This window comes from Pristiophorus japonicus, chromosome 5, assembly GCF_044704955.1.
Source record: "Pristiophorus japonicus isolate sPriJap1 chromosome 5, sPriJap1.hap1, whole genome shotgun sequence".
In the NCBI taxonomy this organism is placed as follows: domain Eukaryota; kingdom Metazoa; phylum Chordata; class Chondrichthyes; family Pristiophoridae; genus Pristiophorus; species Pristiophorus japonicus.
In genome coordinates this window covers 116,211,606-116,238,468 of record NC_091981.1, presented here as the reverse complement: position 1 = coordinate 116,238,468, position 26,863 = coordinate 116,211,606, and the positions used below count along the sequence as shown (strand labels likewise).

General features: G+C 48.1%; 2 protein-coding genes and 1 pseudogene across 3 annotated transcripts in view; 2 read left to right on the top strand and 1 right to left on the bottom strand.

The window, feature by feature from the left end:
- The window catches only part of ngly1 (N-glycanase 1), a 52,045-nt gene extending 43,506 nt beyond the window's left edge, over positions 1-8,539 (bottom strand). Inside the window, exons 1-2 of the mRNA XM_070880880.1 lie at positions 8,052-8,539; positions 2,854-2,968 (exon numbers count right to left, since the gene is read on the bottom strand). Coding sequence (XP_070736981.1) covers positions 2,854-2,968; positions 8,052-8,149 — 213 coding nt within the window. The 5' untranslated portion in view covers positions 8,150-8,539. The remainder of the gene's footprint in view (positions 1-2,853; positions 2,969-8,051) is intronic.
- Positions 8,540-8,557: 18 nt separating this feature from the next.
- On the top strand, positions 8,558-22,741 carry oxsm (3-oxoacyl-ACP synthase, mitochondrial). Of its 2 annotated transcripts, XM_070880883.1 has the most exons (4): positions 8,558-8,641; positions 11,199-11,320; positions 12,249-13,317; positions 22,310-22,741. In XM_070880883.1, the coding sequence occupies exons 3-4, from the start codon at positions 12,335-12,337 to the stop codon at positions 22,710-22,712; spliced, it is 1,386 nt and encodes a 461-aa protein (XP_070736984.1). In that variant the 5' UTR covers positions 8,558-8,641; positions 11,199-11,320; positions 12,249-12,334; the 3' UTR covers positions 22,713-22,741. The 2 variants fall into 2 exon arrangements, with proteins under 2 accessions (XP_070736984.1, XP_070736983.1); XM_070880882.1 differs by lacking the exon at positions 11,199-11,320.
- Positions 22,742-24,934: 2,193 nt separating this feature from the next.
- Positions 24,935-25,053, top strand: LOC139264838 (5S ribosomal RNA; annotated as a pseudogene).
- The last annotated feature ends 1,810 nt before the right edge of the window (positions 25,054-26,863 follow it).

The following is a 26,863-nucleotide window of genomic DNA, read 5'->3' as shown; positions in this document are numbered from 1 at the left end:
TATCCAATTGTAGTAACTCCAATAATGGCTTCTCTGCTCGCGGATCTATCCTTGCTTCTTCCTCGTCTATGTACTTCCCCTTCCAACATCATCTGCAGATATGTGTTCCTACTTCCACATATAGGCTGTCTCAATTACCTTTCTAAAGCAGACCTCTGTTTCTGTTGTCAAACTGATCGTCTGATATCTAATCTTGGATGAGCTGCAATTTTCTCCAGTTAAACACTGGGAAAATTGAAACTAGCCATCTTCAGCCACCACTCTCCCCACTACACTCCATAAACCTTTTCACTAATTCTACTCTTTCCCTGCCCATTGGCTCAGGCTGAACCACACTGTTCACAATTTCAGCATCCTATTCAACCCGAGCTTCTGACCCCAAATACTCTCCAACACCAAGACTACTTCCACCTCCAAAGTATTGTAAAAGTTGCTTTTTGGAGAGAGAGTCACAAAAGTTAGCAATCAATGATGAAAAGAAATGCCGGAGTTTTAAGCTGTGATCATAGTCAAGAATGAAACAAAGAATGGGTTGGGCTGAACAAAAGTATTCTGGAATAGTTAAGATTTAAACAGTAGCAATGGCTATGTTCATGTTTTGGCAATGCCGGGTTCTCACCAAACCATGATAGTTCTGCACAGAATAAGTACAGATTATGCTATGTATCAGGAATTTAAGCTACTACGGTTAAGGAAGGTGGGCTTGAGTTTATTTTGGAAAAAAAAAATCAAGACCTCAAGTTTTGATGATCATGATAGCATGAAGGGAATTGATTAGATAAATTATTCATTTTGGTAAAAAGGTATGAGGAGAAATGTTTTCACTCAGAGGGTGGTGAACCTGTGGAATTCTCTACCACAGAAAACTGTGGAGGCCAAGTCACTGAATATATTTAAGAGGGAGATAGATAGATTTCTAAAAACAAAAGACATCAAGGGGTATGGGGAAAAAGCAGGAATATGGTGTTGAGATAGAGGATCAGCCATGATCATATTGAATGGCGTTGCAGACTCGAAGGGCTGAATAGCCTACTACTGCTCCTATTTTCTATGTTTCTAACAGAAAACAGTTGCAATAAATGGGTCATTTTCCAGTTGGCAAACAGTGACTAGTGTGGTGCCGAAGGTATCAGTGCTGGGTCCTCAACTATTTACAATCTATATGAAAGGACCGAGTGTAATGAAGCCAAGTTTGCTGATGATACAAAGATGGGTGGGGGAAAGCAAATTGTGATGAGGACACAAAAAAATCTGCAAAGGGATATAGACAGGCTAAGTGAGTGGGCAAACATTTGTCAGATGGAATATAATGTGGGAAAATGTGAGGTTATCCATTTTGGCAGAAATAATAGAAAAGAAAATTATAATTTAAATGGAGAAAAATTGCAAAGTGCTGCAGTACAGAGAGACCTGGGGTCCTTGTGCATGAAACACAAAAAGTTAGTATGCAGGTACAGCAACTAATCAGGAAGACAAATGGAATGTTGGTCTTTATTGAAAGGGGGAATAGAGTATAAAAGCAGAGAAGTCCTGCTACAACTGTAGAGGGTATTAGTGAGGCCACATCTGGAGTACTGCGTACAGTTTTGGTCTCCGTATTTAAAGGAAGGATATACTTGAATTGGAGGACGTTCAGAGAAGGTTCACTAGGTTGAGGGCATTGACTTATGATGATATGTGTATAGGTCCAACCTACTCAACCTTGGAGTTCAGAAGAATGAGAGGTAATCTTATTGAAACATGTAAAAGATAATGAGGGGGCTCGACAAGGTGTATGCAGAGAAGATACTTCCACTCATAGGGGAAACTAAAACTAGGGGACATAGTCTTAGAATAAGGGGCCGCCCATTTAAAACTGAGATGAGGAGAAATTTCTTCTCTGAGGGTTATAAATCTATGGAATTCTCTGCCCCAGAGAGCTATGCAGGCTGGGTCACTGAATATATTTAAGGTGGAGATAGAGAGATTTTTGAGCGATAAGTGACTAAAGGGTTATGGGGAGCGGGCAGGGAAGTGGAACTGAATCCATGATCAGATCAGCCATGATCTTATTGAATGGTGGAGCAGGTTCGAGGAGCCAAATGGCTTGCTCCTGCTCCTATTCCTTATGTTCTTGTGTTCAAATATCAGTGGAAAAGTTAAAAACTAAACCGAAAGTTAGGCAAAGTTTTTATTTTCACACAAAGGGTAATGGACTTGAACAAGTTACTGGGAAGTTCATTGAAACAGATGGTTTAAATGTAGTTAAGAAACAATTAGTTGTATTTCTGGAGAAGTAATTGAGGAATATGGTATAAAAGTGGGAAGGTAGCAATGATCGAAAAGGGACATGGGTAGGCCCAAAACTGTGGAATGTTATCACAGGGAAAACTGTACAAACAAGTAGAAGGAAATTCATCATGATGGAGCCTACATCCAGCCAGACATGGCAGAAGCCTAGCATCCATTAACAAATGCTAATCTGTGGGTTGGCCTAGACCAGACTTCTAATATCTTATAGCTTGAGAGTAAAATTGAAGATATTGGCACCAGATTCCAACTAAGGTCAGGAGAACTGAAATTTACATCAGAGATCACTAAATCTTATAGGCACCTTTCTTCGAAGTCAGTGATGAGCACCATCGCTTCACCACTGACCGCAAATTCTGGGCCAAGGTTGCGACAGAGGAAGAGGAACTTTATCCTGCAAACATACCTGAGGTGTTTGAGGTAAACAATAGATGCAAAATGTTGGAAAGTCTTCCATATCTCACTTTACCATCTTGAACTCCTCCCACCACCACCCAAAATTATTCTATTCCATACCTAATAACTACTATACATTACCTTTACTTTAATTAAAAATTACTGTACCTCTTGAAATCCCATTTCAAAGAGACACTCAACAGCTCCCTTGACTGGCAGCAGTCGGTTTGAAAAGGCTTGATTTCCAATCTTAATTGATTTGTATTTGTCTTCATTTGGGTTCCTGTTAAAGACAGAGAGCATCACTTGACAAAATACTGAAAGTATTGAACATATTCCTCATTTGAAAGAAAGACTTGCATTTAAATAGCGCCGTTCACGACCACCGGACGTCCCAAAGCACTTTACAGCCAATGAAGAACTTTCTGAAGTGTAGTAACTGTTGTAATGTCAGAAACACGGCAGCCAATTTGCACACAGCAAGCTCCTACAAACTGCAATGGGATAATGGCCAGATAATCTGTTTCTAGTAATGTCGATTGAGGGATAAAGTTGATTGAGGGATAAATAATGCCCAGGACACATTTGACTGAAGAAAATATTTTTTTCAAAAAAGGGGTCACACGCCACTTATGATTCTTGGTATAGTATCTGATCTTCCATTATGTAGGTTGCCTGGGGTCTGCAGCATGGCAGTAATATTTATCTGCTAACCTGGCCTGCCTTTTTAGGGCTACTGCTCAGGTACTGTGGAGATGTTTTCAGGGTCTGAACTCAATTAGAAGCCCATTATTATGGTTGACAGTTTCTCTGGATTGGTAGCCGTTTGCCTTGTCTCTTAGGGAGGATCACGTTATCTCAAGGTCGGAAAAAAATAGCAGGAATCAACTGCATCTGTCCTTTTTTTAAGGATTTCAATTGTGATTGGTTGGTTTTATACAAGTATAACATGTGGACTATGATGGACACGACAAACTTGCTCTCCTGTGGTGCTGCTCACAGTGAATTGGCCAATATGTTGTTTTGTAACAATAGGGGTTATGCATAACATATTAGGGACACTGATTTACTCTGACTTTCCTGTGAAAAAACCCAACTGGAAGAGAGACATTTTCAGTGATTTGAGAAGGGATCCATCATAGGTGGACTGGAAACAACGATTGGCCAAGAAAACAGTAAATGAGCAATGGTAGTCCGGAGATAGTTTGGGTAAAAACCGAGATATTCCCATAAAAGGAGGAAAAATGGGGCATCCAAAACTAGAGCTCCATGGATGACAAAGGAACTGGAGGCTAAAATAAAACAGAAAAAGATTCGACAAATATCAGGTACAGAATAGTCGAAAACTAGACAGAATACAGAGTGCGTAGGGGGAAATTGAAAAAGGATGCAAGAAGGGCAAAGAGAGAGTATGAGAAGATTAGCAGATAACATAAAAAAGGGAATCCCAAAATCTTTTATCAATATATAAAAAGTAAAAGGAATGATGGGGTCGATTAAGGACAACAAAATTCGTGGAGGCAGAGGGCATGCCTGAGGTACTGAATTTTATTTGTTCTGGGATGTGGATGTCACTGGCACGGCCAGCATTTATTGTCCACCTCGAATTGCCCTCGAGAAGGTGGTGAGCTGCCTTCTTCAACCCCTGCAGTCCACATGGTGAAAGTACTCCCATAGTGTTGTTAGGGAGGGAGTTCCAGGATTTTGATACAGCGATGAAGGAACGGCAATATATTTCCAAGTCAGGATGGTATGTAACCTGGAGGGAAACTTGCAGGTGATGGTGTTCCCATGCTGTCCTTGTTCTTCTAGGTGGTAGAGGGCACGGGTTCGAGAGGTGCTGTCGAAGAAGCCTTGGCGGGTTGGTGCAGTGCATCTTGTAGATGATACACACTGCAACTATGGTGTGCCAGTGGTGAAGGGAGTGAATGTTTAAAGTGGTGGATGGAGTGCCAATCAAGCAGGCTGCTGTGTCTTGGATGGTGTTGAGCTCCTGGAGTTGCACTCATCCAGGCAAGTGGAGAGTATTCCATCACACTCCTGACGTGGTGCCTTGTAGATGGTGGAAAAGGTTTGGGAAGTCAGAAGGTGAGACACTCGTGACTCCCCAAAGCCTTTCCATCATGAGTACTTTGCATCTGTCTTCACAAAAAAAAAAATGGATGAAAAGAAAGAAGGGCTTGGATTTATATAGCACCTTTCATGACCACCGGATGTCTCAAAATACTTTACAGCCAAATGAAGTACTTTTGGAATGTTGTCATTGTTGTAATGTAGGAAAAAAAAAGTTAATGGGCTCAAAATTACCCAGGAGTTGCTCTCTTTTTTTTTGGAGCAACTTGATTTTTCTGGAGCATCTTAAAAATCCCCATTTTGCACATTTAATTTGCTAGTTACTCCAAACTAACTTTGGCCAGCGTATGTGGCCACTTGTGGCCGCACAGAAAACTCTTGGAGAGTTAAGAAATCAGCACAGGTAGGTACATTGGAAACCAGCAGAACTTAATGACTTGACTAAAGAATGTGAATAGGATCAAACAGCTATACTGCAAAGTTAATTTACTATACAACAGAAGCAATCATGGAAGCTTAAACTACAAAAATAGCAGAGAAAAACATATTTACATAATTTTTTCAAAATATCCAAATAAAAAATATAAGTACCTCCTGCTCGTAATTCTTATGTTCTCCCAGCCACCTAAGCTCACCCACCATCAGCCTGCCCCTTACAAACAACTCTACCTCCTGGAGTTGGGGATCAGACCCGCCAGGATCAGAACAGCACCTGGGGTCAGAGAATGGACATGTCTGGGGATCAGATCGTCCCTAGAGGTCAAGGATCAGACCGCCCACGGGATCGGAACCCCCTAGCCCCATGGCCCCCCTCCCCCCAGATCAAAGCTCCCCCCGCCACCACGGCTTGGGCCTCGCACCAACCTGCTTGTTGTGGCGTTCTAGCCCGGGAAGGCAGCGGGCCGGCCTATGCGGGAGGCCACTCGGCCTGGGAGAGGGGCCGGACGCACCAAGTCCCACGCTGCAGCACGCACACAGAGGCTTGGGGCAGGAGATACTGCGCGTCCATGCACACATCAACACGCACGTGGAGAGCTGCCGGCAGTGTTTCTGGCGCAGGGCCCTAGCTCCCACACCAAGCCCTGGGAGAGGCACCACAGTGGCCAGAATCGGGGGACATTTTAAATCAGCAGACATTTTAATCGGCGCCCTTTTCAGCCCACAAAGTCAGCACACTCAAAAAGGGGTGGGCCAATTTTGAGTCTAATGTTGCAGTAGGAGAGGGGGAGTAGAGATATTGGATTGGATAAAAAGATAGAAAGGTGGTACTAAATAGTTTGGCATCCCTCAAAGTTAACAAGTCATCCAGTTCAGATTGGATGCATCCTAGGTTGCTGAGGAAAGTTAGGGTGGAGATAGGAGAAGCTCTGACCACAATCTTTCAATCCTCCTTGGATATGGGAGTGGTGCCAGAGGACTGCAACTCTTACACCCCTGCTCAAAAAAGGAGAGGGGGATAAACCTGGTAATGAATTCTCACTTAGAGAAGCATGGGTTAATAAGGGATAGGTAGCACAGATGTGTTAAATACAAATCATGTCTGACTAAACTGATTTGAGTTCTTTGATGAATTAAGAGAGGGTTGATGAAGGGACTGCAGCAGATATTACATATAGACTTTCAAAAAAGGTATGTGATAAAGTACCGTACAACAGACTTATTCAGAAAATAGAAACACATGGTATTAAAAAGGAACATTGGTAACTTGACTAAGGGGTAGAAGGTAGAGACTAGTGGTGAATGGATGTTTTTCCTGAGTGAAGGGAAGTATGCAGTGGGGTCCCCCAGGGGTCAGTATTGGAACCATTGTTTTTCTTATGTATAAAATGACCTAGAGACTTGGGTATAGGGAGCACAATTTTGAAGATCGCAGAAGATATAAAACTTGGCAATGAAGTAAATAGTGAACATGATAATAGCAGACTTGAAGAGGAAGAAAGATAAAAGACTTGCATTTATATAGCACCTCTGACGACCTCAGGGTGTCTCAAAGCACTTTACGGCCAATGAAGTACAGTACTATTTTGGAAGTGTAGTTAGTCAGTATTGTAATGTAGGAAACAGCAGCCAATTGACAATGGTGAAATGGGCAGATGCAATTTAATGTGGTAAGTGTGGAGTGATGCACTTTGGGAGAAACATGAAGAGGCAGCATAATCTAAATGATACTACTTTAAGGAGGAGCGGGGCAGTGCAAGAGCAGAGGGACCTGGGGTGCATATTCACAAATCTTTGAAGGTGGCAGGGCACATTAACAAGGTGGTTAAGAAAGCATATGGGATACTTGGCTAATAGGGGCACTGAATTTAAAAAAACAAGGAAGTTATGCTCTGGTTAGGTCTCAGCTGGAGTATTGTGTAGCATTCTGAGCACCACACTTCAGGAATGATTAAGGTTTATCAGGAATGAGGGACTTCAGTCATGTAAAGAAAAAGACTTGGATTTATATAGCGCCTTTCACTACCACCAGACATCTCAGAGCACTTTACAGCCAATGAAGTACTTTTGGAGTGCAGTCACCGTTCTAATATAGGAAACGCAGCAGTCAATTTGCACACAAGCAAGCTCCTACAAAGAGCAATGTGATAGAAACCAGGTGCAGGAGTAGGCCATTCGACCCTTTGAGCCTGTACCACTATTCAATAAGATTATGGTTGATCATTCCCTCAGTACCCCTTTCCTGCTTTCTCTCCATACCACATAGAATGACCAGATAATCTGTTTTTTTGTTATATTGATTGAGGAATAAATATTGGCCCAGACACAGGGATAACTCCCCTGATCTTCTTCAAAAAAATGCCATGGGATAGTTTAAGTCCACTTGAGAGAGCAGATGGAGCCTTGGTTTAACATCTAATTCGAAAGACGGCAGCTTCGACAGTGCAGAGATTGGAGAAGCTGGTATTGTTCTCCTTAGAACAGAGAAGGTTAAGGAGAGACTAAATAGAGGTATTCAAAATCATGAGATGGATAGAGCAAGGTGGTCAATAATCAGAGGTCACAGATTTAAAAATAATTGGTAAAGAACTAGAGGGGAAATGAGAAATCTCTTCACACAGAGGGTTAAGATCTGGAAAGGCATACCTGAAAAAGTGTGGTGGATGCAGATTCCATAGGAATTGGACATGTACCTGAAGGATTCATTTGCAGGGCTATGGGGAAAGAGGGCGGGAGGAAATTTACTTTAACCTTTAATAAACTTTCTCACTTCCCCCATCCGCACCCACCCACCGGGCCCTGGCGGACTCCAGTTCGGTATCAATCTAAGCGGAGCCCGCGGGCCGAGGCCTTACCGGAGGATGTTGTCGGCATATTTCAGCAGCAGCTCGGATGCGTCGAGGAAAAGCGGCTCCGGGTTGTCGCTCAGCTCGGCTACAGCCGCCGACGCCATGGCGGGTCAGGTCAGAGCCCTTGCACTAACTGTGAGCGAGCACACGGTTGTCAAGAAGCGGTGCCTCGGATTGTGCTGCCGCCGCGGCTCTGTCTGGACCTCTGGCTAACTTCCACTGGTGAACTGCGCGCTGAAGGCACCTTCCTGGCTCCAGAGGCGCTCAACCAACCACAGCATTCTCCATTAAAAATCGGTGGGTGAAAAATAAACGGAAATGCAAATGACGGGCCGGGTATCGGAAATAAGACAACTAAACGGATTTTATCCTGAAATCACTGCCGCGCACCCCGGCTGGGGAGGCGATACAATTTCGTAAGGTGATGATGTTGCGTTGACTTTCGCCCCTCTTGGTGCCGTTCCTCGGTGCTTGTTGGCACTCGGAGCCAGTCTCCGACTCCGCCCACTCGGTGAGGTCACGGGTAGCTGGGAATGATGGGCTTGTCCCACACAGCCTGGGCCTTGGGCAGCCGAGCCCACACAGACTGCTATCCGGTAAGCTCCTCTCCGCTGTGATTATATCTCATATGAAAGGACAGTTCCTCCTCCTCCGCAACAAGTATTTATATAGCGCCTTTAACGTACTAACACGTCCCAAGGTGCTTCACAGGAGTGTTATAAGACAAAATTAATTTTATGTATTTCATTTACTAAATCCAATCCCTATCCAACACTTTTCCATCCCTATTCTTCAGTCAACTTGATTTGAGCAAGTTTCAATATGTTTTCCGGTATTGCTTTGAGGTTGACAACATTTATAACGAGTCCGTATAATTTCCCTTACAGGAAACACAATTAAAGTGAAATAGTAAAGACCGTATTCTTAATGTCAGCCTGTAGTGACCAATTGGACAATTTTCTGTAAGGGTAATTTCTTAATGTATAAATTCACATACAGTTCATTAAATGTTATTTAACTAATTCTACAATCAGGACGAACCTTAAAGAACTATTCTGCATGATAGCTATACCTATAATATATTAAAATGTTACGCCTAAGTATACTTCTTGTATATAAAACATTACTTCCTGTGTAAACTTTACATTATAAATTCCTTTGTCCACATTTATAATAGAAATTGCCTTTGTAAATGTGTCGCATTGTAATTACAACCTCCCTGCAATAGTGGCACTGTAGCACCTCTGTTTTCCAGCTCCTAACTCCCCAGCCTGTATGTCAGAGAAACATCTCTGTTGCAACCAATCCTACTTCTCTGTTTCACAATTATTATACAAAATAAATAACAACTTGTATTTATATAGCGCTTTTAATGTATATACGTCCCAAGGCACTTCAAAGGAGTGTTATAAAACAAAAAAATTGACACCGAGCCACATAAGAAATGAGGGCAGATGACCTTGTTCAAAGATGTAGGTTTCAAAGAGCGTTTTAAAGAAGGAAAGAGAGGTTTAGGGAGTGAGTTCCAGAGCTTAGGGCCTAGGCAGCTGAAGGCACAGTCATCGACGATTGAGCGATTATCATCAGGGATGCTCAAGACGGCAGAATTTGAGGAGTGCAGATATCTCGAGGAGGGGGGTTGTGGCGTGGAAGGAGATTACAGAGATAGGGAGGGGCGAGGTCATGGAGGGATTTGAAAACAAGGATGAGAATTTTGAAATCGAAGTGTTGCTTAACCAGGAGCCAGTGTAAGTCAGCAAGCACAGGAGTGATGTGTGAACGGAACTTAGTGCAAGTTAGGACACAGGCAGATGAGTTTTGGATGACCTCAATTTATGTAGGGTAGAATGTGGGAGGCTAGCCAGGAGTGGGTTGGAATAGTCAAGTCTAGAGATAACAAAGACGTGGATGAGGTTTCAGCAGCAGATGAGCTGAGGCACGGGCAGAGACAGGCAATGTTACAGAGCTGGTTATGCCACGGATATGTGGTTGGACGCTCATATGACACCAAGGTTGTGAACAGTCTGGTTCAGCCTCCGACAGATGCTAGGGAGGGGGATGGAGTCGGTGACTAGGGAACGGAGTTGTGGTGGGGCCCGAAGACAATGGCTTTGGTCTTCCCAATATTTAATTGGAGAAAATTTCTGCTCATCCAGTTGTACAAGCTGTGTGTCAATTTAGATACTGGAGCGAAGTGGTGGTGAGGTAGAGCTGGGTGTCGTCAGCATACATGTGGAAACAGACGCTGTTTTTTCAGATGATATTGCCAAGGGCAGCATATAGATGAGAAATAGGAGGGGGCCAAGGATAGATCCTTGGGGAACCCCAATAAAGACATGATGTTTGGTTTTAAAATGGTGACTGAATTATGCCTATGCCCCGAGTCAAATTTCCATCTCTAAACCTGCTGTACCTGAAGATTGCTTCAAAAATATTAAACAAAATATTAAACATCAAAATAACTATATATTTTGCAATAACATGATGCATTTATTCATTGAATTGTCCACATGCAGTCTCTCGGAGCTTAACAGTGGAGGATAGGTGATTGAGGAGGAGGTCAGGGCCAACAGTATCGAACGCTATGGAGAATCCAAAGACAATAACACACTGCAGTCATAGAGAAGGTTATTCGTGATATTGGCTAGGGTGATCTTGGCGACTTTTGCCAGGCAGCAGGAATTCAAGCAGGGAATTAAAGAATATTTGGCTGAGGAGATTGAGACAGAGGTTCAGTCCCAACTCTGCTCAGTTCCCAAATTTGGCCGGTTTGCTTGAAGAGAAGAAACATTAAGGGGAGAGTCATAACTGTTGCACACCACCTAGTGATCTGTCAAGCATGAGATGCTAAGAGGCATGGAAGTACATCAGCCACAATTGATGTTGCCCAGGAGAAGGAAATACTGAAATAGGAATATTGAACAGTACTAGTCCCTTCCTTCTAAAATTAGATTTTAACAATATATTTATTGAAGAAATTAATTAATAAAGTTTTAAAATCAATATTATATTGATAGTATTAGAACTCATTGACATGTTTAATCTGAAAATAAGTTTATACATTGCTCTAAGTTCAGCGATAGTGATTAATTGAAAAGGAAAACAGAAGCAGGAGGACTGGCTGAAAGTATGTTTTTTGTGTTTACAACAAAGGATTTCATCTTGTCAGGAGCAATAGAAGGATTATTCCGAATGACTTGCATTAATAATGGCACAATATGGATCTGATACAGGCACGTTGTAACAATACATGAGAGTTTTATACTAAATCTAAGGTCAGTAGCGTAGCACGTTGTGCATTGTGTCATGGAATAATAGGTCACAATGTCACACCTTTGATCCGCTATGTAGCATGATTATGTCCGGATGGGGTGCTGAGTAGAGATCAAAGTGCTGAGTGCACATAATGAAGGCAAAATCGAAAGATAAGTTGCAAGGCTGCTTGTCTATCTCCACGTAGTTGGCTCTAAAGCAGTATTGCGGGAGTCCTCAGCAGGACAGTTTTTTCTGGGACTATTTTTTCTGGGAATGGTGATACACAGATCTTGAGAAATTTAGAGTTGAATGAAAAGTAAACAGCAATATAAATGCAGAGCAATCAGAAGTTAGATTGTTTTTACTTTCAATTTTGGACAATAGCTTATTTGAGGCCTCTTTTTAGTGTTAAATCACAGTTTAAAATAGAATGAATGGCCATATTGTGAGTTTTTTTGTAGTAAAACATTATTGCTTTGAGTATGCATTTTGGGCTCGAGAAAAGTTACATAGGTACAACGTCCCAAAACCTCAGAACCAAGGCCATTCCGGTTTTCGGGTTTTTTTGGATTTCGGAGAAGAAATCCGAAGTCCCGAATCCGGCAACCTCATGGATGATTTTCGTGTATTTCCGGATTTCGGAGACAATCTGACGTCCCTAATCCAGAAATCCTTGAGCTGACCTTTGTGTATTTCCAGATTTCGGAGCAATAAATCCGACGGCCCGAATCCGGCAACTTTGGATTTATGTTTGAAAATGTTATGTAAAGCTTAAAAGTCAAGTTTTCGGGAAATATTTCCGGATTCCGGACAACGACGCTTGCAATCTTCACAGTCCGGTTTTCGGACAATTCTGTTTTTTAGAATTCCGGATTCGAGACGTTGTAACTGTAATACAAAGATTTGAAAGCCACCTTTTCATAAAGAATATCTGTTTACCTCTTGCAGGTGTGTTTTGGAATTTTTCTGTGCACTGTTACAGTTCAGGTGAAACCAAGTGCATTTTCTTTCTAAAGTAGTGAAGATATGGTAAAATGTTGCCACAAAGGAAGCAGCTGCTCATGAAGATTTTAAAGTATCGACTGTTCAACCTCAAATATATAAGTTCAGAACTGAACACAAGATGTTTCACCAGCACAACCCTTCCAAAATGTCAAAGGCGAGTTGTCATTACTGGGATTGGCTTAGTGTCTCCACTTGGAGTCGGCACTCAGCTCACGTGGAACCGAATTCTGAAAGGAGAGAGTGGTGTTATATCTTTAGATGCATCAAAATACAGAGACTTGCCTTGTAAAGTAGCTGCCTGTGTGCCTCGTGGCGATCAGGAGGGAGAGTTCAATGAAGGAAATTTTGTTTCAAAATCTGAAGCAAAGTCGATGTCGGGTGCTACAATAATGGCAATAGGAGCAGCAGATCTTGCACTCAAAGATTCCGAGTGGCACCCACAGTCTGAAAAGGACCAGATAACCACTGGAGTTGCTATTGGTATGGGTATGGTCCCACTTGATGAAATTAGCAACACTGCTGTGATATTTGCAACAAAAGGTTATAAAAAAGTGAGTCCCTTTTTTGTTCCCAAGATTCTTCCCAATATGGCAGCTGGACAGATCAGTATTAAATATAAACTTAAAGGCCCAAATCATGCAATATCGACTGCATGCACCACAGGAACGCACGCTATCGGAGATGCTTCAAGATTTATCCTCCATGGAGACGCAGAATTGATGCTGGCAGGTGGAACCGAGGCTTCTGTCAACCCCTTATCTATCGCAGGCTTTGCAAGAGCACGTGCTCTCTGCACCAGCTGCAATTCCACCCCCAAACTGGCTTCACGTCCATTCCACCCTGACAGAGACGGGTTTGTAATGGGTGAGGGTGCATCAGTGCTGCTACTGGAGGAATATGAACATGCTGTAGAGAGAGGAGCACGAATCTATGCAGAAATACTAGGTTATGGACTCTCTGGAGATGCCAGTCATATAACCGCTCCCTGCACTGGAGGAGATGGAGCATTTAGGTAAATTTGGGTGTTCTGATTAAGGATATGAGCACATTTATCACGATTGGGACTAGAGGTACCAAATGGGAAGTTTGGAAACTGGAGATTTGAAATTCCCCTCGAAATTCCTCACCAGAGGGTTTAGGGCATAGGGATATGAATCAAAGTGATTGATTTATGGACAGAATTGTGGAAATTGATTCCCAACATACTGGTAAAAATCCCAGAATCCATATAATAAAAACAGAATTTGATTTACTCAATTACTTTGAATCGGTGGCCCTAAATATGGGATGTAAATTTCTGTTGGGATTCTGCTCACATGCTGTAACTGCAGCGTGGGATGACAGAAACTCAAGTTTGGGGTTTTCCAGTTCGGTCCTCCAGGATAGCTTCAGAGGATTGCATTATGGGGAAAGACTGGAGAAATCTGGGCTTTTCAATCTTGAAACGATGATCATATAGAAGTACATAAGATAGTAAATGATTTAGAAACGGTGAATGAAGAACATTACTTCAAACTAATCCATGATAATAAGTAAAGTGGACCCAGGTTCAAAGCTGCAAAAAGGAATTTAGGATTAATGTCAGGAAGTTGTTCACACAAGGAGCAATCAACTGGTGGAAAGGACTTCTGGATTGGGTAATAGAGGCAAAAGTGCTGAAATCATTTTTTTAAAACAGTTGGGCGCCATGAAGGGTAACTGTAGGATCTTTCCAGGTAGACAAATTAAGATGGGCCACATTGCCTTCCTCATCTTTATCTATCTTGTGAGTCCACATCTGAGATTTGGATCTCTATTTACAGCCAGTGGCTCAGTTGGTAGCACCCTTGCCTCTCAGTCAGGAGTGCACCTCTAGGTCCCCAAGGAATCCACACAAAAAGCAAAAAATAAAATTTAACATGACCTCTTCTGGAATTTGTGCCACCAGGAGGTGCGCCCCTGCAAGTTGCAGTAAAAATAGGATTGTAGCAACGTGAGATCATCGGGCTGTGACTTTTACATTTTAATTAGGCTTCCACTTGACTGTAGCGGAATGGTGGGGCTGGTAACCAGACTTGACTGGTTTTAAACCCTCCACATACTGGGCCCCAAGTTTCCTCCGAGCTGGGCGCCCGTTTTCCGCGCCTAAAACGGCGCCTAAAAAAATCCTCGGTATTCTCCACCTACCTGTAGGTCCTCTGGCCCTCAGCGCAGCCAGCACGAGCTGTGGGGGGGCGGAGCCAGGTCCCGGCGCTGAAAACAGTGCCGGGACCTCTGCACATACAGTCGGCACGCAAGTGCAGTAGCTCCAGGCACCGAACTGTGTGGGAGGGGCCCGAAGCACGCAGCCCCTAGCCCTGGCTGAATGGCCTCACTGGGGCTGCGTGAATAAGGCTCCTCCCACGGCCAGCTCCTGCTCCCCGCCCCCAACAAGACCCGACACCCGCTCCCCCCCCCGCTGACCAGACCCGACCCGACACCCGCTGCCCCCGCCCCGACCCGACACCCGCTCCCCCCCGCCCCGACCCGACACCCGCTCCCGAGACCCGACACCTGCTCCCCCGCCCCGACCCGACACCCGCTCCCCCCCGCCCCGACCCGACACCCGCTGCTCCCGCCCCAACCCGACACCCGCTCCCCCCCCCCGACCCCACCCGACACCCGCTCCCCCCCGCCCCGACCCGACACCCGCTCGCCCCCCCCGACCCGACACCCGCTCCCCCCCGCCCCGACCCGACACCCGCTCCCCCCCGCCCCGACCCGACACCCGCTCCCCCCCCCCGACCCGACACCCGCTCCCCCCCCCCGACCCCACCCGACACCCGCTCCCCCCCGCCCCGACCCGACACCTGCTCCCCCCCCCCAACCCGACACCCGCTCCCCCCCCCCGACCCCACCCGACACCCGCTCCCCCCCGCCCCGACCCGACACCCGCTCCCCCCCGCCCCGACCCGACACCCGCTCCCGAGACCCGACACCTGCTCCCCCGCCCCGACCCGACACCCGCTCCCCCCCGCCCCAACCCGACACCCGCTCCCCCCCGCCCCAACCCGACACCCGCTCCCCCCCGCCCCGACCCGACACCCGCTCCCCCCCGCCCCGACCCGACACCCGCTCCCGAGACCCGACACCTGCTCCCCCGCCCCGACCCGACACCCGCTCCCCCCCGCCCCAACCCGACACCCGCTGCTCCCGCCCCAACCCGACACCCGCTCCCCCCCCCCGACCCCACCCGACACCCGCTCCCCCCCGCCCCGACCCGACACCCGCTCGCCCCCCCCGACCCGACACCCGCTCCCCCCCGCCCCGACCCGACACCCGCTCCCCCCCGCCCCGACCCGACACCCGCTCCCCCCCGCCCCGACCCGACACCCGCTCCCCCCCCCCGACCCGACACCCGCTCCCCCCCCCCGACCCCACCCGACACCCGCTCCCCCCCGCCCCGACCCGACACCTGCTCCCCCCCCCCAACCCGACACCCGCTCCCCCCCCCCGACCCCACCCGACACCCGCTCCCCCCCGCCCCGACCCGACACCCGCTCCCCCCCGCCCCGACCCGACACCCGCTCCCCCCCGCCCCGACCCGACACCCGCTCCCGAGACCCGACACCTGCTCCCCCGCCCCGACCCGACACCCGCTCCCCCCCGCCCCAACCCGACACCCGCTGCTCCCGCCCCAACCCGACACCCGCTCCCCCCCCCCGACCCCACCCGACACCCGCTCCCCCCCGCCCCGACCCGACACCCGCTCGCCCCCCCCGACCCGACACCCGCTCCCCCCGCCCCGACCCGACACCCGCTCCCCCCCGCCCCGACCCGACACCCGCTCCCCCCCCCCCGACCCCACCCGACACCCGCTCCCCCCCGCCCCAACCCGACACCCGCTCCCCCCCCCGACCCGACACCCGCTCCCCCCCCCCGACCCCACCCGACACCCGCTCTCCCCCCCCGACCCCACCCGACACCCGCTCCCCCCCCCCGCCCCGACCCGACACCCGCTCCCCCCCGACCCGACCCGACACCCGCTCCCCCCCGCCCCGACCCGACACCCGCTCCCCCCCGCCCCGACCCGACACCCGCTCCCCCCGACCCCACCCAACACCCGCTCCCCCCCCCCGACCCCACCCGACACCCGCTCCCCCCCGCCCCGACCCGACACCCGCTCCCCCCCGCCCCAACCCGACACCCGCTCCCCCCCACCCGACACCCGCTCCCCCCCGCCCCGACCCGACACCTGCTCCCCCGCCCCGACCCGACACCCGCTCCCCCCCGCCCCGACCCGACACCCGCTCCCCCCCCCCGACCCGACACCCGCTCCCCCCCCCCCGACCCCACCCGACACCCGCTCCCCCCCCCCGACCCGACACCCGCTCCCCCCCGCCCCGACCCGACACCCGCTCCCCCCCGCCCCGACCCGACACCCGCTCCCCCCCCCCGACCCGACACCCGCTCCCCCCCGCCCCGACCCGACACCCGCTCCCCCCCGCCCCGACCCGACACCCGCTCCCCGACCCCACCCGACACCCGCTCCCCCCCGCCCCGACCCGACACCCGCTCCCCCCCGCCCCGACCCGACACCCGCTCCCCCCCGCCCCCACCCGACACCCGCTCCCCCCCGCCCCGACCCGACACCCGCTCCCCCCCGCCCCGACCCGACACCCGCTCCCCCCCGCCCCGACCCGACACCCGCTCCCCCGCCCCGACCCGACACCCGCTCCCCCCCGCCCCAACCCGACACCCGCTCCCCCCCGCCCCAACCCGACACCCGCTCCCCCCCGCCCCGACCCGACACCCGCTCCCCCCCGCCCCAACCCGACACCCGCTCCCCCCCCCGACCCCACCCGACACCCGCTCCCCCCCGCCCCGACCCGACACCCGCTCCCCCCACCCGACACCCGCTCCCCCCCGCCCCGACCCGAGACCCGCTCTCCCCGCCCCCCGCCCCGACCCGAGACCCGCTCCCCCCGCCCCAACCCGACACCCGCTCCCCCCCCCCCGACCCCACCCGACACCCGCTCCCCCGCCCCGCCCCGAGACCCGCTCTCCCCGCCCCCCGCCCCGACCCGAGACCCGCTCCCCCCCCACCCCGACCCGAGACCTGCTCCCCCCCCTCCCCCCCTGCTCTCTCTCTCTCCCTCCCCCCTCTCCCTCCCCCCTCTCCCTCTCCCCCCTCTCCCTCCCTCTCTCTCTCTCTCTCTCCCTCTCTCTCTCTCTCCCTCTCTCTCTCCCTCTCTCTCTCTCTCTCTCTCTCCCTCCCTCCCTCCCTCCCTCCCTCCCTCCCTCCCTCCCTCCCTCCCTCCCTCCCTCTCTCCCTCCCTCCCTCCCTCCCTCTCTCTCTCTCTCTCTCTCTCCCCCCCTCCCGCTCAGCGACACGAATGGCTTTCTCCCCCCCCCCTCTCCCGCTCAGCGGCACGAACGGCTGCAGAATTCTCCCTGGCTGAAGCACTTTCACACAGGTAGGAAGATGGTTTATTTAATCTTTTCTTGGCTTATAAATGTTTATACAGGTTGGATTTATTTGTAGAAGTATAAATAAGGATTTATTGTCGAATTTAATGAGTTCCCTTCCCCCCCCCCCCTCCCCCCCCACCTCGTTCTGGACGACTAATTTGTAACCTGCGCCTGATTTTTTTTAATGTGTCGAACAGGTTTTTTCAGTTCTACAAAAATCTTCACTGGCTCCATTCTACTTTAATTTGGAGTACATTTTCACTGTAGAAACTTTCAAATCAGGCGTCAGTGGCCGGACACGGCCCCTTTTCAAGAAAAAATTCTGTTCTAAACTAGAACTGTTCTACCTGACTAGAACTGCAGAAAAAAAAATGTGGAGAATTGCGATTTCTAAAATAGTCCGTTCTCCACCAGTTGCTCCTAAAAATCAGGCGCGAATCATGTGGAAACTTGGGCCCACTGTTTCCACGTGAAGGGGGTTACAATCAACTCCAATAATTTAACTAATTCAAAAGTTGCAGGCATCAACGGCCTGAAATTGCACTCCTGATACAAAAACCTGTCCAATCTGCCCTAATGTAGAAGTGCATAGAGTGCTCTAATTTGCACGGCATTAGAATAATTATGCTTAGCTATCTGATCAGCGTTGCCCTGTGCAGGGACCCACCCCTTTGCAGCAAGCGGAATTTTTGGCTATCCAAATTAAAGGGATGTGTGTATTTAAAGCTGAGTGCCTGCATATGAGAACCAATATTTCAATTGTATCAAGCTTCAAAATCCTGGAGCCGTGTAAGACTCTTGTCCCTGGAACAGAAAATCTGGCAGAGGTACTCAACCAGCACAAGCATCATCGACCTAAAACATTCCAGCATTCTCTGTTTTTAATTTTGGATTCCCAACATCCATAGTATAATGCTATGTTGCATGGGCAAATTTCCCTGTGTGTGACTCACTGCTTGAATTTGAAGGGCTAGCAAGAAGATGAATTTGAAGAGGACATTTACCTTGTTGGGCTGCTCCAAATCCTCTATTCCCAAGGCCTTCACCCCAATAATTGGGAGCGCCAGTTGTTCATGGCAAGTGAGAGGTGGTGTTGATCGACTGGACCACAGGTTTCCTCCTGTGCTCCCAATGACTTCATTCAAGTAATAAAGCTGTTAATGAAAGAATTTTGTTTTTGAGAATACACTGAGAAGATTGATGTATAAATTTTTAATATGTTTGTATTAAATTCCTTTAACTATGTTAGCAGGCACTAACCTATTATAATATGACCTCAATTAAAATAGCAGGTGATGGAATTCGAGCCCATTAAGCATACCAACGAATCCATCACAGACCCAATCCACGTCCGGACTGGGGTCAAGCAGAGCTGCGTCATCGCCCCAACCCTCTTCTCAATCTTCCTCGCTGCCATACTCCATCTCACAGTTGACAAGCTCCCCGCTGGAGTGGAACTAAACTACAGAACCAGTGGGAAGCTGTTTAACCTTCGCCGTCTCCAGGCCAGGTCCAAGACCACTCCAACCTCTGTCATCAAGCTACAGTACGCGGACGACACCTGCGTCTGTGCGCACAGACGAGCTGAACTCCAGGACATAGTCAACGTATTTACAGAGGCGTATGAAAGCCTGGGCTTTGCGCTAAACATCAGTAAGACAAAGGTCCTGTCCTCGCCGCACAGCATTGCCCCCAAGACGTCAAGATTCACGGCACGGCCTTGGACAATGTGGACCATTTCCCTTATCTCGGAAGCCTCCTATCAACAAGAGCAGGCATTGACGACGAGATCCAACACCGCCTCCAGTGCAGCTTTTGGCCGCCTGAGGAAAAGAGTGTTTGAAGACCAGGCCCTCAAAACCGTCACCAAGCTCATGGTCTACAGGGCTGTAGTAATAGCCACTCTCCTGTATGGCTCCGAGACGTGGACCGTGTACCGTAGACACCTCGAGTCACTGGAGAAATACCACCAGCGATGTCGCCGCAAGATCCTACAAATTCCCTGGGAGGACAGGCCCACCAACATTAGCGTCCTGGTCCAGGCCAACATCCCCAGCATTGAAGCACTGATCACACTTTATATCAGCTCCGATGGGCAGGCCACATAGTTCGCATGCCGGACACGAGAGTCCCAAAGCAAGCGCTCTACTTGGAACTCGTCCACGGCAAATGAACCAAAGGTGGGCAGAGGAAACGTTACGAGGACACCCTCAAAGCCTCCCTGATAAAGTGCGACGTCCCTGCCAAAGACCGCCCTAAGTGGAGGAAGTGCATCCGGGAGGGTGCTGAGCTCCCCGAGTATCGTCGCCGAGAGCATGCAGAAATCAAGCACAGGTAGCGGAAGGAGCGTGCGGGAAACCAGGCTCCCTGCCCACCCTTCCCCTCAATCACTGTCTGTCCCACCTGTGACAGAGACTGGTTCTTGTATTGGACTGTACAGCCACCTAAGAACTCATGCTAAGAGTGGAAGCAAGTCTTCCTCGATTCCGAGGGACTGCCTATGATGATGATGATTTACACAGTATAAATTCAAGGCCTTTGAGTTTGAGGGGATGTAATTTATGCACATTGGGGATGAATTTCCACACTGGTTCTCAATCTTCTGGTAGAAAAGCCAGGGAATCCCTAGAAAAGTGGCATAAATACAATTTACATCTTTTTCTGGGGTTTTCGTGGTTGCTCTAAGTGGGAGAATCTCTGAAAATTCACCCTCATTATATTTATAATCTTCAATTCCATTCCTCACTAGATTTTGATCTAGCTGTTGTTAGTAATTAATTGGTGCAGCGCAGCACCATCTGCCTTTGCCGGGAATCTGTTTGAGCAGGAAAAAAAAGCCTAAGTTCTTCACTTCCTTGAGTTCTGCATCACCTTTTATTGAGGTAACCTAAGTAAATGAGCACAGAGAATTGGAGAATTTGGAAATAGCTGAAAAAGTTCAGTCGTAAGAAAAGAGCTCAGGATTAATATTTGGAAAGGAGTGGTTATATTATTGGAGTTTAGTCTCCCTGTTATATGGAGCCATCCTGTCTGAAATTGTAACATTTATCAAACAAGCAAATTGTCCAGATGGGCTCAAGTCTGATTCAGTAACCTTGATTCCAACTGATGTTAAATGGTCACTGCATAAAGCTCTCTCTTTATAATGTGAGCTTTTGGTAGCTGGTGAGCGTTTAAAATTGGTTACTGCTTGTTGAAAATCAGCCTGTTTATGTATATGAACAAGCAGACTGCCAGTTCAGAGGAAGATTAATCACCTCTGCCGAGGTGGACTTTTAACTAGTGTTACATACAAAGTTCAGTTGGAGACAGTTCGTATTGATTAACAGATTGTAAATATGAATAGTTGTGAGAGCTAACCACGAGGGTGGGAGGTAGTGGTGGTTTGTGTGAGAGACAGCCACCTATTGCATTAGACGTGTTGTAGAGGCATAAACAATACATCAAGCAAATCTTATCAAGTGCCTTTGATTCCTATTGTGATTGAAAGCTGTATCTAATTGTGAAAGTCACACTTTTGATCTTCAAGGTGGTTTAATTGGGGCCCCATATCAGGGCTTCTTTAATGAAACTGCTTCACCAGGCAGTTGAAAGAGCTGAGGCAGGGAATGCTCCATGATTATCCCAGTTCACATGTAAGCCTTTTATCACAGATGTGTTCAAAATTTTGAGATATCTACAACAACTGCAACTTGCATTTATAAAGTGCCTTTAATGCAGTAAAACATTGGAAGACGCTTCACAGGAGTGTTGTCAATCAAAATTTGCCACAGAGCTGCATAATGGGATATTAGGTCAGATGCTTAGTCAAAGAGGTAGATTTTAAGGAGCATCTTAAAATAGGAAAGAGAGGTTTGGAGAGGGAATTCCAGAGCTTGGGGCCTCGGCAGCTGAAGGCATGGCCGCCAATGATGGAGTGATTAAAATCAGGGATTCTCAATAGGCCAGAATTGGAGGAGCACAGATATCTCAGAGAGTTGTGGGGAGGGATGAGGCCATGGAAGGATTTTTAAAACTATTGTTGCTCTTGCTATTTAGTTTTACTTTATAGCTTATAGCCTGAGATTCCCACTCTGGCAGATTGTTATTTGTCTGTCAAAGAGATTATGAGGCATCGTGCATTATTTCCATTTATCAGTAGTGTAAGAGATTGATTGCTCACCCTTGACATACTACATTGTGGGATACTGGTTTGTGGGAACCAAGGGCTTGCCAATAGGAGTGGCCCTTTGTGCTGGGCGTGAGCAGTCAGTAACAGCTGGTTTATAAAATCCTTTACCAATTAAACTAACACAATACAATTTTAAGGGGGCATTAAAGTGCAGTACAGTGACTAGTGCCACATTTTGTTTCCTACAATACAGTGGAATAAATGATGAATAAAAAGCAACACTTCGGAAAGCACAGCAGGTCCAACAGCATCTTAGAGAGATAAAAACAGATTAGCATTTCAATAGTGAGCCTTTATCACTCGCATACCATTGCATGCATTTCTTTGTAAGTTAATGTTTTTGTTTAATCTAGTTGAGACTTATGTAAATATAATTTTGCGTTATCTGTGTGATTTTTCACAGGTGTATGGCTGCTGCAATGAATGATGCTGGAGTAGTACCAGAGGATGTTACATACATTAATGCACATGCCACATCCACACCACTAGGGGATGCAGCTGAGAACCAAGCCATCAAGAGATTGTTTAAAGAACATTCACACTCCCTTGCTGTATCTTCCACTAAAGGAGCTACTGGTCACCTCCTGGGGGCAGCTGGAGCCATAGAAACTGCATTCACAGCACTGGCTTGCTTTCATGCGATCTTGCCTCCTACTGTGAATCTTGACAAGACAGACTCTGATTTTGATTTGAATTATGTACCTATTACAGCTCAAGAGTGGAAAACATCAAAAAGACGTATTGCACTGACTAATTCATTTGGATTTGGAGGCACTAATGCAGCACTTTGTTTGGCGAGTGTCTAATCATTTTTATAATAAATAATTGAAAACTTTTGTTGTCTGGCTATACATTTGGGGAAGCACATCTTTAAAAAAAGCAACAAGTGACCAGTACAAAGTGTTTACCAGAGGAGCTCCACCATCATGACAGCACTGGTTAATGGCACTGATTAGCAATGCTATCCCTAAATGGAGCAAGTGCATCCAGGAGGGCACTGAGCACTTCGAATCTCAACGCCGAGAGCGTGCAGAAATCAAACACAGGCAGCGGAAAGGGCATGTGGCAAACCTGTCCTACCCACCTCTTCCCTCAGTGTGTCCCACCTGTGACAGAGTTTGTGGCTCTCGTATTGGACTGTTCAGCCACCAAAGAACTTGCTTCAGGAGTGGAAGCAAGTCTTCCTCAATTCTGAGGGACTGCCTGTGATGATGATGATATCCTGTATAGCTTAATTTCTTTTCTCACTGATAACAGCAGAGATTTTCATCTATGAGCAAGAATGCTAAAATGAGTTTCACACTTTGTGTTCATTAAAGGTATTTTTAATAAAAACACTGGGTGAAATTTAGATTTTTTTTTAAAACACTTTTTGTTCAATACTGTGTTTTGTTGTCGTGAGAGTGAAGGTTGACTGATCCGGGAAATGGAACACTTTCTTAATTCGGACATCAAGCACTTTCAGGTCAAGAATATCATATCTACAGGCACAGTAAAGCACCTTCTGCTCTGCCCAGCCATGTGCCGCTGCCTCAAACTCAGAAGAGCACACTCAACCACAATAGTTTTGTTATGTTCAGTTCCCACACCAGCTGTAATGAGTAAAGCCACAAGCGAGCCCAAGGTGGGCAGAGAAAACGCTTCAAGGACATCCTCAAAGCCTCCTTGACAAAGTGCAACATCCCCACCAACTCCTGGGAATCCCTGGCCCAAGACTGCCCAAAGTGGAGGAAGAGCATCTGGGAGGCCGCTGATCACCTCAAGTCCCATCACCGAGAACAAGCAGAAACCAAGAGTGGACAGCGGAAGGAGTGTGTATCAACCCAGACTCCCCAACCACCCTTTCCTTCAACCACTGTCTGCCCCACCTGTGACAGATTGTAGGTCCCACATTGTACTCCACACTCAGTGAGTTCTTTGGTGACTGAACAGTCCAATTCGAGAGCCACAAACTCTGTCACAGGTGGGACAGATAGTCGTTGAGGAAAGGGGTGGGTGGGACTGGTTTGCCGCATGCCCTTCCCGCTGCCTGTGTTTGATTTCATGCTCGCTCTCGGCGTTGAGATTTAACAAATCCATGCTGACTGTCCTTGATTAACCCGTATCTTTCCAAATAAAGATTTATTCTGTCCCTCAGGATTTTTTGCAATAATTTTCCCACCACTGAGGTTAGGCTGACTGGCCTGTACTTACTCGGTCTATCCCTTTCTCCATTTTTAAACAAAGATATAACATTACCAGTCCTCTGGCACCACACCTGCAGCCAGAGAGGACTGGAAAATGATGGTCAGAGCCTCTGCTATTAACTCTTTTGCTTCTCCTAACAGCCTGGGATACGTTTCATCCGGGCTTGGAGATTTATCCACTTACAAAGCTGCTAAGCCCCTTAATCTTCCTCTCTTACTATGTTTATCTCGTCTAATATTTCACCCCCCCTCATTGCTAAGTCTTTTGTGAAAACAGATGCAAAGTATTCATTAAGAATCACTCACATTTCCTTTATGGTCTATAATATGCCCCACTCTCTAGTTATCCTCTTGCTCTTAATGTATTTATAAAACATCTTTGGATTTTCCCTGATTTTACTTGCCAATATTCTTTCATTAGCTCTCTTTGCTTTCCTGATATCTTTTTAATTGCACCCCTGCACTTCTTATACTCCTCTAGAGTTTCTGCAGTATTGAGTTCTTGGTATCTATCATAAGCTTCCCTTTTTATCTTTATCTTACCCTGTATGTCCCTTGACATCCAGGGGACTCTAGATTTGTTAGCCCCACCCTTTTTTTAAAAGGATCTCTCAAGACATTCCCAATTGCTAGTGGGACGCACATTATGTGACATCCAGCATTATGCCAATCAGCTGACCCCAGGATTTCTGTCTGGTGGTGGATTGCACAGTGAGAGGCTGTGGCTCAGTGGGTAGCACTCTTGCCTTTGAGTCAGGAGGTTGTGGGTTCAAGCCCCATTCCAGGGACTTGAGCACAAAAGTCTAAGCCTGCAGTGCTGCACTGTCGGAGGTGCCATCTTTTCCTACGGCCACTCTAGTCTGAAAACACGCGATCTCGTCTGATCTCGGAAACTAAGCAGAATCAGGCCTGGTTAGTACTTGGGTGGGAGACTGCCTGGTAATACCAGGTGCAGTAGGCTTTGTCTACATCCGGGCCAGGGTGTCCCTAGAGATGGAGCACGCGGTGTCCACCGTACGCTCGTGACCTTCCGTAAGAAGTGGGCACCGGAGGGACTGGAGTGCATCATCACGCCCGGCAACCAAATTTTAATTTGATTTTATGATTTAAAGTTTAATTTGTTTTAATTGCCGGGGTTTTTAGTGTCCCCCTCCCCTTTTATGGGGGGCACTTGTAAACTTTATGATTTTATTGCTCAAAAAAATCACAAAAACCCCCCCAAAAAAGTACAAAAAAAGAGGGCAGGTATAAGTGTCTGGAGTGTCCCCCAGATCGGGGGGCACTCGATCTAATGTTTGTTTTGTACTCCCTAAAAGAGTTGTGGTGGTGGATTGCGGATATCATAATTTCTGGGCCTAAAGTAACAAGCTTTGCAATAATGTGTCTGGATAAGCATTCAGGCCCAAATCCTGACCTGGATCCCACCTCATCTCCCTCGGCACACTGGTCTCCAATATTATGAAGCGTCTCCTGTGATCCTAGTGGGTCCCTGCCATCAAATCGATCCTTTTTGATGCGGGGGCCCAAATAAGGGGCAAAGGGGAGGGGGGGTTATTCCTTTACTCAAACCCATGGGAACTCCTGTCCAGTGTACCTGGGGTTTGTGGCCGTTCTATTGGACTCCCACCTGAGTTATTGCGGGAGAATACAAAAGTGGCCGCCCAATTTCAGCTCCATTGTCTCTGTGCCAAAAAGTTTTCCTTCAAATTTTATCTGTATGACCCTGGTTGGTTGATTTTTACTACTGACACTCCTGCACCTGCACTGGCTGTCAATCAGTGGCAGCAAAATGCAGCTATATAGATGGTGGTAGTGACAATAAATCTGATAGAGTTTTGTGCTGTTAAAATTGAAGCAGTACTTCTGCCACAGACAAAGAGGATTGTGTCCACTGAACCAATAGAGTCACTGTAAATCAATAATTTTATAAAGAAATATATATTCATTGCCATTGAGTCACAAGAGCTAATAGTAGTCACTACCTCTGTGATAATCTGCAGAACTGTTGCATTTTAGATTGTCAGAGCCAAAGGAGGCGAAATTGCCCTGCGCCCTGATTGGAGGTGGTAACATTCCGGGGCCGGAACTTTTATCGCCCGGCCTGGAAGTCCCGCACACGAAATGGAATTGGGCCTTACAGCCCTCTAAGGAAGCGGAACGCCGTCTCCGGCGCTCTGTTTCCTTTAAGGGGTGCTCCCGGGGCGGTAGTGCGGATGTTCCGCATAGCGCTAATGCGCTACAATGCCTGTCCCCTTCCATTAAAGGGGAGGGCCGCTGCACACTCTGCATGGCCCTTTGATGGCCGCCACGAGGCCACCAGGGACGCGTAAGACCGAGACAGCAGCCCGGCACCCAAGACGGAATGCATGATGGTGGCTCGGACCACACTAGGGCTGCTACGATCAGGTCGACCCAAGAGTCAACCGAGATGGTAGCCTGGGGCGCTGCAGGCCTCCCCTTTAAACAGCTCCCCAGGAGTGGATGTCCGCCAGCTTCACGACCCGCGAAGTTGGCATTTATATCAGCCTGTACCAACCTTGCAACCTGCGGCACGGGGCAGTGAGAGGGGTGCGGCCGATGAGGCGGTCATCGCCGGTTGCGCGCGGCCCAGGGCGCTAACCTCGGGGCTCAGCTCTGCCAGGACAGTATCTCCCAAACTTCCAAAGCAATTTCCTGGGAGGTGGTAGTGCCCCCTTCCCCAGCCAAAACTGGATGCTAATGGGCCGCAAAAAAGGGGCAAATTCGCCCCCCAAATATTTTGACCTAACTTT

Excerpts from the sequence above, each read along its gene's own strand:
- oxsm (XM_070880882.1), top strand. The coding sequence starts at position 12,335 with ATGTTGCCACAAAGGAAGCAGCTGCTCATGAAGATTTTAAAGTATCGA. Across the intron at positions 13,318-22,309 it reads GGAGGAGATGGAGCATTTAG|GTGTATGGCTGCTGCAATGA; the intron begins GTAAATTTGGGT and ends GATTTTTCACAG.